General features: G+C 53.9%; 1 protein-coding gene across 1 annotated transcript; it reads right to left on the bottom strand.

Moving 5' to 3' along the window:
- Window positions 1–303: 303 nt before the first annotated feature.
- On the bottom strand, window positions 304–9,044 carry ARPIN (actin related protein 2/3 complex inhibitor). The gene is made up of 6 exons (XM_032836937.1): window positions 8,899–9,044; window positions 7,534–7,609; window positions 4,859–4,991; window positions 1,807–2,013; window positions 1,268–1,431; window positions 304–337 (listed from the first exon to the last, which is right to left on the bottom strand). The coding sequence occupies exons 1-6, from the start codon at window positions 8,988–8,990 to the stop codon at window positions 329–331; spliced, it is 681 nt and encodes a 226-aa protein (XP_032692828.1). The 5' UTR covers window positions 8,991–9,044; the 3' UTR covers window positions 304–328.
- Window positions 9,045–13,379: the final 4,335 nt, after the last annotated feature.

Below are 13,379 nucleotides of genomic sequence, written 5' to 3' on the forward strand. Positions count from 1 at the left end.
AGTGTACACCAAGACCAAGTTCAATTCCACTGCCTGCCTCCAGAAACAAGGCTGCCATTCAGGGCAAGGACCACCGTGGAAAGGTCTAGGAGATCTAGACTCACATCCAGGGAGGGCCCCTCCAGGAGCCACAGCGTGGGGCGCCATTGGTCATGTCACGGTCATGGATTTCACTTTAGCAGTGCTTATTCCAAGAGTATTCTGGGGCAGCTGGAGGAAGAACAAGGGAAGGCTTGGTGGACCGCTCCCTTCAACTCCAGAGTAGATGTTGACAGATCACAGTCTCAGCAGCGCTAGTGGCCCCAGGGGCGCTTCACGCCCACTCACCTCAGTCATCCTAGGGGTTAAGGGAAGAGAAGTGAACAATGTGCATTTCATAAAAGTCTTCTACAAGTCCAACAAGGGTCCCACTGAGGGGTACCAATGGAGCCCTCAGCCACCTTTCTTGGCTTCACCTTGTTTGAGAGGACCAGGGAACTGGCCTGGCAGCTCCAATCATGTTTCATTCCAAGACTCACTTTACTACAACAAAGAGGAATCCAGACCCTCCATTCTTCCTTCCCTGCTTTCTCCGGCGAATGTCATTATCAGCATCACTTAGATAAATAGCCCATCTTTCTGGGACTTTGTTTTAAATGTTCAATTTGGGGCCTTTTGACATCAATTCAAATCTTCAGGTGAAATAAGCTTCAGAAAAACACATCCACTGTGGATGGACTGAAGATCAACTAGGGGCTGATCTTTGGCACGCACGCGTGCACACACACACACACACACAACAACCTAGTGAGGACCAAGCCAGCCATCTTCCAGCCACTTTGGGCAGGGAGCCCAGAGCGAAGGAGGGGGAAAAAAAAAAAAAAAAAAAAAAACTCATTCAGCTCAGCTGCCACAACATGGCTAATGTATTCACTTGAAGTGAAAATGTTTGGAGATCCAACGGCATCAGGTTTCACCGGTTCCCCTCCATGGTCCATTTTTTCCATCCCTTGCTTTTATTAATCTTTGGGACTTTCTTATAGATTGGCACAGCTCAGACCCACCAAAAAAGAAAGGTCTCAAGTAGTCACCCTTCACTCCTTGAAAAGAATTTTCCTGAGGCTGACTCATTCTTGGGAATCCCGTGGAATTCCACCAAAGCTGGGGGCATACAATGTACGCTGCCATGTCCTTGTCCTACACACAACCTCAGCCCCCTACAGACAAAATTCCTGTCGAGAGATCAACTGTACCAACGCCGGGCCAACAGTCATCGCTCGTGACCTACCCACTCCTCGTCCTCGGCCCCGTCCCCCTGCCCTCGGGTCTCCTCCACGGCTCCCGCCGAAGACTTCTGTGCCATAATGTTGTCTGTCCAGGATGCCCCTGTCTTTCCATCACCAGCAAAATTACACTTGGTCACTGTTCCAGCCTCAAGTTTGGCTAAGGACTCTGAAAGAAGGGAAGAAGTTGAACGGACCCATCTACCTATTTTGGAAACATACTGGGGGCTGGCCTGATCTGCTGGGGTCCCCTAGGCCCGGGTTAAACCACTGTTCTCTCAGACCTGGGTGCCCTCGGGGAGGCTCTGAGTGTGATATCTAGGTGCTAGACAGGAGACATCACCCACAGGAACCATGGGATGGGGTGGCTCCCCCAGGATCCAGAGTGTTTAGGCTGTTGGCCCCAGGGCACTTGTCCAGACACTTAGAAACAGATGTCAGGACTAAGCAGACCTGGCCTGCTCCCATGAGCTCTGAGCAGGAGGGGTAGGGGAGCCTCAGACAGAAGGCCAAGAGCCTCTACAGGCCACGGGAACATGCTCACCCAGGAAGGGGCTGTCGCCTCGAGTTTTCAGCCGTACCCCGGCCCCCAGCTCCAGGTCCAAGGCCTCCATCTCTGACTCGGGCATCCAGAACGCCACTGTCTGGTCGGGGGTAAGGCTCTCTGTCAGCGCAAGCAGCTCTGGCTTTTGCACCAGTGCCTTCAGGGCCTCGGGCGTGAGCCTGTCGGTGTCCCCCATCGCCTCCACCTCTGCAGGCACACAGCACGAGAAGGTTGTTACTGCTGGAGTGGCAAGCACGCAGGAGGGCCTTTCGGGAGCCAGGTGAGGCCGGAGGGCTCTACACACACAGAACCACCTGAATCGAGGGCTCCGCGTCCCCATGGTGCCAGGACTCACCGAGGGCTTCCTGGCAGAGGAGGTATGGGCGTGGGCCCCGGAGCGAGGCTGCCTGGTGCCGATCTGTTTGCAAGCCATGTGAGCTTGGGCAGGTGACTTAATCTCCCTGGGCCTGACAGGTGGGGATAAAAACGGTACCCACCTGCTAGGGCTGACGTGAGGTGTACATGAAGTAACACACGGAAAGCAGTCAGCATGGTGCCTGGCATGCGGGAAACCCTCAATGCAAGTAAATGTCGTAATTATGCCTTTTTGACACAGGAGAAAACGAAGGCTTAGGGAGGTCAGGTGAGTTGCCCAAGGTCACACAGCTAGTCAGGGAAAGAGGCAGGATGCAAAGCCTCCACACGTGCCTCCCCATGGAGGCCGCAGTGATGAGCCAGGGTTCTCTCCCGGCTCTCGGGGGCTCCTGGTAGGGCTGGAGCTGCTGGAATGAGTAGCCAACCATGGCGATGCCCGTCCTCCCCCTTGGCCTGCTCATCCCAGTCCCGGCAAAGCTCAAGGCTCAGGGAGAATTCCAACAGGCTCACCTGCCAGCCCCGAATGTCCCAAACTGGAGATCCCGGGTTGGGGACCAGGGCGTGGGGGGTGGGCAGTGGTGTCCCAGACTGAGAAGTGAGGACTCACAAGGCCCTGAGACCTCACAAAGGTGTACACAGCCACCCCCCAGCTCAGCGACCCAAAACTGTCCCTCAGGTGGCCCTCTCCATGCCAACAGACGCCAACAGATGGGGGCAGGGCTCGGCTGGAGAGAGCAGCCAGCTGGCCCATGGAGCCCACACTGCGTTCCATTCAGGGTGTAAAACCTCCAAGATCCGTCAGGAACACTTTTTGGGGATCCCCCACATACCTCACACCCACCAAGGGCTTTCGAACTGCTCCCTACTCCTCAGCCCTCGCTCTGCTCAATGTTCCTGAGGAACCAAACCACCTCACCTCCACTTCCCAAGAACCCCCTAATACCACCTGCCTGTCAATCTACTGATAAGCACATGAAACCTCTCCTCCTCCCTTCTGTTTCCATCTCAAAGGACCATGGGTCCCCCTCCGGCCTCTAGCCAGCTCCCCCAGATCTGGGCTCCAGATCCCATCCACTCCCCCTCCTCGGGGACCGGGCTCTCCTTCTCCCTACCAAATCTTTCCTCAATGCCCTCCTGAATTCTGGCTTTGACACCCACTACTTCAGAAGCCCCTACCCCCACTCCCACTAGGGTCACTGGGAGCTCTTCACTGTGAACCCACTGGAGGCTCAGTGGCCCCCACTTTCCTGGGGCTGAGACAGCACCTGACCTCATCACTACCTCACCCCCACCTTCACTGGGCCGCAGAGACACACAGGCTTCCCCCCAAACCCCGGCCTCTGCAGGGGTCCCTCTCCCAGGTCGCTCTTCCCCAAGACGGCCTCCTGGGCAACTCCATCCACTTTCCTAGCTTCAGGACCAGCAATGCATAACAACTTCTGAACATGTGCTTCCAGCCCAGCCTGCTTCCTGCGTTCTAGAACTGTGGCCCCAAGGCCCCAGTGCACTTGCAGGCCCCTCTACCTGAAACTGCGACCACAGGTCCCAGACAGAACGCTTCTCCCCACACCTGTAGCCAAGCCCAAACCCGGGGGGTCGTCCCTGATTCCTCCTTCACTCTCCTTGTCTCGAAGCACTGAGGCCACGGTCCCTCCTCTGTCTCCAATCTATCCAGTCTCTCCATCCCCACCCACAGGCCCTTAATTCAGCCACCACAGCCTCCTAACAGGCCTGCTGGTCTCTCCTCAGGGATTGTTAAAAAGCGTTCTAATCATGTCGCTCTCCTACTTAAAACTACCCATGACAGGGCTCCCCTGAACCCTTGGGTGAGTGTCCCTTCTGGGGCCCTTCTCGACCTGGCCCCTGCATCCCTAGATGCTTCTCCTCCCCCTGCATCAGGGGCCCCCAGCTCCCAGCATGCCTTGGTACACAGCCCCCTCCTGAAACGCCCTTCCCAGCCCTGGCACCCTGCTGACTCCCGCTTTTCCTTCAGCATTTGGTCCTGCTGTCCCCTCCTCCGGGGCAGCCCCTGACCATGCCTGCCTGGGCTCCAGTCCCGGGCCCGTCCATCTCCGCTACCAGACTGAGGACATCTCGAGTGCAGGTCCGAGTCGTGTTCGTCCAGGGACCAACAGGCAGCTCCACACGCGGCTCAGGGCCCGGTCCAGCACAGATGCTCATTAAATAATCAGATAATGAATGGACAACTGAGAGCACAAATGAGTAAACCGACAGAGGCACGGATGGATGGATTCTCATTCAACCTTAAAACCTTCTTCCACAGGGGCAGACAGCAAAGACGTCCTTGTAGAGCCAAAACTGGAAAGAGGAATGAAGTCACAAAGGGCCTAAGAATCCCATGGGAATTTGGGCAGGAAAATGGAGCCTGGGCACGAAGACAGCGAGAGCCCAGAGTGCACTGTACACGGACGACTCGGCCAGACTCCAGGAGTCGGCAGGAGGTGGGAGGCCAGCCAGGCCCTGAGGATTGAGGTGGGGCCCTAGGGATCCTCTGAGTGAAAGTGGGGGCAGGAAGGAGTCCAGCCAGGGGCCCTCAGGCCAGAAATGGGCTTCAAGGCCAGCCACACTGAGAAGACACTCACTAGGGCCAAGGGACCCCCTAGAGACACAGAAAGGCCACAGGCTCAGGAGGCCCTGAGGGAGGAATGATACCTACTGTAGGACGACATGAGGAAGCCCGTGTTGACCTTCCTGGTGGCGCTGAAGTTGGGCTCAATCTCATTTCCCTTGGGGTCGAACTTCCGGTGATGGATGCGACTGGGCCTGATGTACAGCACGTAGTAGCGCTCCTGGGGCCAGAGAGAGAGTGGGGGACTGCTTCCTTCCCCCCTCCCTCCAACACACACACTCCCCACAGGGCTCCACGGCAAACCGCCCCCTAACATCTCCCTCCATCCTGAATCCCACCTCAGCGCTGAAAGATACTCAAGCTTGGGCAGATGCCACCCCCGCCCCCATAGTCATTCATTCATCTAATCATGTGCTTAGCACAGCACCTGCCACACAAAATGAACCACGCAGACAGCCGTGAGATGGCAGGCCCCGTGCCTGACCCCAAGGTCTCCACCCAGCCAGAGACAGAAAACACAGACAAAAAAACATAACCCAAGCGCCAAGGACCCCAAATACTGCAACGCAGGAGTGAAAAACCCAAGTGTCGTGGAAAGGGCACTGTAAGGGAGTTTTGAGTGAGGGTAGCCATAGTGCCTCTTCCAACACATGTGGGACCTGGGGCAAATCCCTCCCAGCCTCAGTTTCCCCTGTGGCATGGGGACAATGCACTGTCTGCTTTCAGGAATGTTGCAAAGGTTCAAGGAGATGAGAGAGGAGGCAGCACGGTGGAAAACACGAGGGTGCTGTCAATGCTGCTTGCCAGCTGCTCTAAGCCAAACAGGCAGATGATACACGCCCCCAGAGACTGGAGAAGAGGAATCCACCTCCCGGGAAAAACAGAAAAGGCGAGGTCTCGGAGGGTGGAGATCCTAGGACTGCAGGGGAAGAAGGGTGAAGGGAGACTATTCAAAGCCGGGGACGGGTACGAAATCAAAGTCAAGGTCCCATGTGCGTGTCTGAGTGACACAGGGCACGCAGGGGCCTCGCGGGTACCCAGGCTGAGAATGCAAGTAGCATCAGTTCAAGATGGGCCCTGCATTGGTATTCAGAGTTTGGACTTGATCTGGTAGACAAGAAGGAATCCTCAAAGATTTCTGAGGGGCAGTGAGATCCTAAGAGAGGTCTTTCGGGAAACAAGCTGGCAACAGGGCAAGGATGAGCGTTGGGGGCAGCCAGAAGGCAGGAGGGGAGGGTGCAAGGTTTGAAGAGGACAGGCTAAATTCCTGAGGCTCATCTGAGGCCAGTGGGAAGAGGAAGGGAAGGGTGGGGAAGGGATGGTCAAGGGAGGAGGCCAATAGGACCAGGCACGGCTTGCCTGGGGGAGAAGGGAGTAAGAGACAGTGGAGGTTTGCAGGCCTGTGGCCAGCAGCTGGGAGGTATATTGCCTTATCATAGGGCGGGGGAACTGAGTGGGGGCGAGCTTGGGCAGGGCTAAGAGAGCCCCACAACAGGCTGGAGTGAACTAGCACTGGCGTTGCAAGGCAGGCTGGCCGGGGGCTCTGGATTGGTTGTCTACCCTCCTGACTTGCACACTAAGGAGGGGGTGGGGGAGCGGAGGCTCTCCCTAGGGCCACAGGACAGCAACAGGCGCTGAGCAGCACCAGGCCTCTGGCCTGCCTCGGGGGCACCGAGATGAGCTCGGCTTTAGGGATCAAGGAATGAAGGTGGTCAGCACAGGAGAGCGGGGCTATATGAAAGGGGGCGGAAATGCAGAACTAGTGCTCTGGAAAGCGACACCAGCAAGCAGCAGAGGTGTGTGTGAGCACACCTGAGATGGCGTGGTGACAGAGGGCATGACCCCAGGGACATGAGAGGGCAAGGGAAGAAGGTACAAGGACATGGGAGCTGAAGCCCCGGGGAGGGTCAACAACGCAGACTGTAGGCTGGACAAAGGCCCCTCATACAGCAACCCACCTCCCACCCCAGTGTCCCCACCTGTATGCACAAGGAGGTCCTAGAAACCCAGACTTCCAAAGTGCCCAGGCACACACAGTGGTGCTCAAAGAAGAGCAGGCCCATGCCAAGAGATTCACTACTTTGCAGAGGGGTCCTTCTAACAGCAAATTCCACCAGTACGTTTAAAATAATGCAATTCCAAAAAGTTCCAAGGACATGCAGCCTCCCAGGAACAGACGTGGTACTCAGAAAGGGGAAGGTCACTGCCGGCCCCTCACACCCACACAGGCTGCTAACCCGCTCTCCCCTTGTCCATTAGGCCCCAGGGCAGTGGGGACCACCAGACCAGAAGCCAGGAGTCTGGGCCCTCGGCCCTCCCAGAATAAAGAGCCCCTCATCCTGCCCAGCCAGTAAGGCTCCCAGCGCTCTAAACAGAAGGTGACAGGCCTCTTCACAGAGTCTTCCGGCCACACAGCACCCACAGCCTCAGCCCTGAACCAGTCGCCTTACCCCTTCTGCTCCCACCCTCCCAATCCCAGCCCCAAACGCGCCAATGGGGTTAGGGCTGCTCTGTCTTATCAGCAAGAACCCAGGTCCTGCCCTCTGTCCTCTGCCTAGCACAGTCCCAGTTGGCCCCTTTCCACCCAGTGGCCCCTTTGGGCTGCTATCTCCCCACTCACCCCCCACCTGTCCCACGAGCCCCTCCGGGAATGAGCTGCACCCCAAGTCTGCGCACTGGCAGAGCCGAGCACAGGGAGATGGCTTGGTGGCTGGGGACCGGGAAGCCAGTCCCTGCAGGTGTCCCCTGGCAAGCATCCTCACCTTCCTGTCATGGGCGTCCAAGATGCTGTGGCGGGACACATCGACCAGTTCTCCCTCCAGCAGGACGCCGTTGCCCCTGGGGATGAGAGAGAAAGAAGGGATCCGCTGCTTCTGTCAGTCGTCAGGGAAGAACCACAAGTTCAATGGCCCAGGTCGGAGCCTGCACTGGGACCGTAGCAGGGCCCACAAGTGTCTCCTAGTCGCCTGGCCCCCAAGCAGGCCTGGTACTGAACAGATCCTCCATTCCTCGGAGGGCCCCAAAGGCTGGGACGCAGTGCAGAGGGTAGGGGGGACAGCCTCAGGCTGCAAGACCAAGCTGCTGCCCCTCACGCAAGGCTTTACTGTAATGCACAGCCTCAGTCTTCTTAGCTAGAAAATGGGAGAGTAACAGCCACCTCACTCTGCTTCTGTGATGACCACAGCATAAGATCGTGTAAGTGAAGGTATTTATAGACTATTAAGTGCTTACTAAATATAAAGGATTTTACTTTTTTATTAAGCCAAATTTGAGGGAGGGGTCTAAGCTGCTATAGAGTATCTTTCTTTTTCACCTGTTTGGGTCCCCCCCGCCACCTCTCTTAAAGCACTTTCTATTCTTCTCCTCGCTCGTATCCATCTAGAGGTGGGAAAACCCAAGCTTAGAAGTTCCATGACTAGCCCAAGAGGAACTAGATTGGCGCTTCCCTCTTCTAGTTTTCATAAAAGAACCGGAGGCTTCCCTTTTTAGAGCCACAGAAACGGGAGAGGGATGGGGACACGAAAGGATGGGGATGAAAACGGAAACTCGCTCTACTTTACTTACCCTACCCATCGCCTCACCTGCAAATTCTTGCGTTTCTAACTGCAAATGGAAGGGTCCATTTGTTCTCATAACCCCCAGTGCGGGTGACGACAGCCACCCCCTCCCCATCCGGAGCCCACACGCGCCACCAGGCAGGCACGGCCCTCCCACGGCCACGCCAACTGCCCCGCGCTCCTGGGGTCCCTGCACGACGTCCTCCCTTCAGGGGCGGGAAGTGGGGCGGCCTGTGCCAAGGCCTGCAGGCAGGGCGCGTAGGCCTGTAGCTAGAGTTCACAGCCGCAGCCCGGGAGGGGTTGAGACAAAGGTCGGTGCTTTTGAGCGTCGGGAAGGGTACGGGGGGCAGCGGGGAGTTTTAAGCCGATCTGTGTTTTAGGGGGTGCGCTCCGGCTGCAGGGCGGAGGGGAGCGCCGGGGTGCGAGTCGTGGGGTAGCTATGGCCATGTCTGCCTTTCCTACCCCCCGCACCCGGACCTCAGTCCCCTCCCCAATCCCGGAGCCCGGGTTCCACGCCGGGGACGGAAAACCGGCCCCCGGGGTCGGGGAGGCGGGGGCAGAGCGGCCTACCCCTGGTGGGCGGCGGGGTCCCAGGCCCCCGGCAGCCGCGCGCTCCGCACCGCCTTGTTCCGGAGGGCGCAGTCGTGGTAGATGCGGCTCATGACGCGCACGGCCGCTGCGCCCGCAGGCCTGGCGCTCCCGGGCTGCGCGCGGGGTCTCGGGCGTGACGCGGGGGAACGCGGGGGGCGCGCGCCGGGCAGCGATTCCCAGGCGCGGATCCGGGAAGGGCGCGGTCTGGCCCCGGCTGGCCCGGGCGGGACTTAAAGGGGCCGAGCCCCATTCCTGCCGCGGGACGGCGCGCTCGGGGGGGGGGGGGGGGCTTCCGGGAAGACCCACAGTTGGGGCCTCTTTGTGGGCTGGAGGGGCAGCCAAGTCCTCCTCTTTCCCTGCCTTCCTTGTTCCTATAGGGAGACCCCGTCCCAACGCACGTCCCAACAAAGGGGAAATTGAGGCCCAGAGATCCTACAGGATCGGCTCTGGAAGGAGCAGGAATGGAGTAAAGGGCACAGTCTTCAGGGATGGCGGGATGGTCAGCACAGAAGGGGCTCTTCGTGCTCTGCCCAAGGTCCCACAGTGGCTGGGGAAGGGGTTCCAGGGATCTGTGCTTGGGTGTCATAATGAGGTTTGAACCCCAGCTGCGTGAGCATGAGCAAGTGTCTCGACCTCTCTGAGCCCATTCTTCTTTCTCTACGGGTTCGGCTTCGTAAACTCACTCTAGCACAGAGCATTTCCCCTCCCTGCCTTCCCGCACCGCTCTTGAACCCCTCCCCAGCGCCTTACTCCCCCCTGCCCAAGTATGTAAGAGCAGAGAGGGGCATTTTCCAAGCCTGGGGGCAGGAGTCTGTTCTGACCCTGGGATTGCTGGAGAGCCTGGGTTCTCTTAGACCCATTCATGGAATTCATCTGTGGCCTCTGGGGGAGCATTCAATGGGGGGGGGGGGGGCCTGGGAGATACATGGGAGTCCAAGATGAGCTCAATGGTGGAGGAAGCACCTTTTCCCCCCAACGCACATTAACGCAGACCACATTAGGACCCACTTTGGTGGGTCCTAAGCCCTTTTGTTTTCAAGGGCTCCTTCCCTGATTAAAAAAAAAAAAATTATATATTTTATGTGTGGGTTGACATAAAGATGAATATTTTAATATTATATATTAAAACATTTTCTTCAGCCTAAAAATTCCTTTTTTCTTCTAATTTTTTAAAGAAACTAAAACATTTTCATGGGTCCTAGGCACTGTGTCAAACGGATTAGTTAGCTCCCCTCCTTCCTCCTCAGTCTGGCCTACTTGGCTGTTCCAGAAAGTCTGAGAGAGAAGGACAAGAACCCTAGTGGGCTCTAAGCAGAACTATCTCTGGGCTTTCTCTATTCAAAACTCCCCTGGCTGATATAAGGAACTCCTACAACTTAATAGCAAAACCCCAAATAACCCAATTAAAAGATGGGCAAAGGAACTGTATTGATATTTCTCCAAAGAAGACATACACATGGTGAACAGGTACATGAAAATCTGTTCTGCATCACTAATCCTCAGGGAAATGCAAACCAAAACCACAATGAGGTATCATCTCACACCTGTTAGGAGGGCTGGTATCAAAAAGACAAAAGATAAGTATTTAGCAATTGATACACTGTTGGTAGGAATGTAAACTGGTATAGCCACTGTGGAAAACAATATAGTTTTTTCAAGAAATTAAAAATAGAACTACCATATTATCCAGCAATCACACGTCTGGGTGTACATCCAAAGGAACTGAAACCAGGATCTCAAACGGATGCCTGCCCTCCCATGTTCCTTGCTGCGTTGTTCACAATAGCCAAGATGGGGAAGCCATCTAAATGTTCACCAATGGATAGATGGGGGGAAATGTGGCATGCACATACAATGGACTATTACTCAGCCTTTTAAAAAAGAAGGAAGTCCTGCCATTTGCAACAACAAGGATGAACCCAGAAGTGAAAGAAATCAGACAACTGGACGACAACAGTGCATGATCTCATTTACATGGGGGATCTAAAATAGTCACACTCACAGAAGCAGAGAATAGAATAGTGGTTGTCAGGGGCTGGGGGGAGCGGGAAATGGGGGAGGCAGAAGTCAAAGGGGTGCAAAGTTTCAGGTATACAAGATGAATAAAGACCTAGAGATTCTACTGCACAGTGTAGTGCCTATAGTGAAGATTGATTTATATATTTAAAAATTTACTATAAGGGTAATTTTTTTTAATTTTTAAAAGATTTTATTTATTTATTTGACAAAGAGAGATCACAAGTAGGCAGAGAGGCAGGCAGAGAGAGAGGAAGAAGCAGGTTCCCTACTGAGCAGAGAGCCTGATACAGGGCTCCATCCCAGGACCCTGGGATCAAGACCTGAGCCGAAGGCAGCTGCTTAACCGACTGAGCCACCCAGGCATCCTTAAGAGGGTAAATCTTATGTTAAGTGTTCTTATAAGACACATTAAAAAATAATAGTAATAACTAATAATAGTAATAAATAAACTTTTGGAGACAATAGGTATGTTTATGGCATAGATCATGGTGAATAGTTTTTTGGGTGTGTACTTATTGCCAAGCTCATCAAATTGTATGCATTAGATATGTACAACAATTTGTACGTCAATTATGCCTCAATAAAATAGTTTGAAAAACAAACAAAAGGGGCACCTGGGTGGCTCAGTGTGTTAAAGCCTCTGCCTTCAGCTTGGGTCATGGTCTCATGGGATCGAGTCCCGCATAGGGCTCTCTGCTCAGTGGGGAACCTGTTTCTTCCTCTCTCTCTGCCTGCCTTTCTGCCTACTTGTGATCTCTGTCTGTCAAATAAATAAATAAAATCTTTTTTTAAAAAAATGAACAAACAAACAAGCAAAAAACCTCAGGCTGGTTGCAGCCACGTGGATGGCATGCCCCCCATCTCCTCCCCTTTCTATCAACTTCCAACTCTGGTGGCTTCAAATCTCCACTCCTTATGTGGCAGCTACCAGCTACATGTGGCTATTTTAATTTTAGTTTTAATTCATTAAACCTAAATCGAATTCAATTATTCAGTCTCACCAGGCACATTTCAAAGGCTTCATAGCTAGCAACATGTGGCTAGTGGCTACCACCTTGGACAGAACAGACACAGGACACTTCCTTCATTGCAGAAAGTTCGATGGAACAGAGCTGCTGTAAATCCGTTCTTGGGAAGAGGAATCTCTTGCTTTTTGGGCTCCATCAGTACCCCATTAGTACAACTGGTAGACCAGGCACCAGCAAGACAGGAAGCTAAAAAAACAAGAAGACATTTTTTTAAAGGTTTTGGTATTTCCTAAAGAACACCAATCATCATGGGGAAAAGACCAGAACTATGTTGGACTTCCTTACACCTATTTGTAGGTGACTGATGTTTCTACATTAAATTATAAACCATGAGGTACAACATGGAGACAGCTTAAGCTTTGGGCCCCTCAGTTCAACAGCCCCTTTAAAGGACAGGGTTGAGGACCCCAAATAATGTTTCATAGGGCATATGCTTTTACAGATTTTTCACAGGGCAGTTTTGGGTACAGTCCATTAAGACCAATATCTTTTTTCTTTAAGATTTTATTTATTTATTTGAGAGAGAGAGAGTGTGTGTGTGTGCACACACAAGTGGGGGGCGGGGGTGGGTGGAGGGAGAAGCGGGACTCGATCCCAGGACCCCAGGATCACGACCTTTGCTGAAAGCAGATGCTTCACCAACTGAGCCGCCTCAAGACCAATATATATATATATTTTTTTTTTGGCCTAAATTTTCCCTCGCCTCATGTCAGATGATATTGGAAAGGACTGGAATGAGAGAACGGTTGACATGAGATATGTTTAGTTTGGGTTTTGTGGGATAGATTTACGGGGTCTGTAGTCTTTCCTGCTATCATTCAGTTTTTGCAAGCTGTCCTGGTACAGGAGGGCCCCACAAGCCTCTGGGCCGACTCAGCCAGGGGAGGGCTCGAAGGGGCAGAAAAAGGGGTCCCACTGCAGCAGAAATGTGTGCTGCAGTGCCTCACACTGAGCCCACGTGGGGAGAGGAGAAGGAACAAACTGTAGAACGTGAAGAATGAGAAGCTGGTGCACAGAAACTCCTCCCACTCACCAGACAGGGGAAACCGTAAGCGGAGGACTGGGTCTTATTAACCCTAGTCAAGATGGAAGTTTTCTCAGGAATGTTCTCGCTAACACCGCCCATGTCGTTATAAACCCACGACCCTTTTGTCCTATTTGGTGTGCATTGGGCAAAATTGAATTCACCAGGATTTCTGTACAGCAGAAATAGACAACAGTAAATCCGGCGAGAAGCGCCCACGTGTGTGGTCTCAGGCTTTATGCATCACAACACATCTTAGCATATCTGACACATCTTGTCTTGACAAAGTCTGCGGGTTCCAGAAGAAAGAGAGTGATGCAGTGAAATCACCTGAAGAAAACACATACACAGCGCAGAGCAAAAGATGCAAAACAAAAGAAGCAGCGAAG

The sequence above is a fragment of the Lontra canadensis genome, unplaced genomic scaffold (genome assembly GCF_010015895.1).
Source record: "Lontra canadensis isolate GAN:19392208 unplaced genomic scaffold, GSC_riverotter_1.0 scaffold94, whole genome shotgun sequence".
Classification (NCBI taxonomy): Eukaryota; Metazoa; Chordata; class Mammalia; order Carnivora; family Mustelidae; genus Lontra; species Lontra canadensis.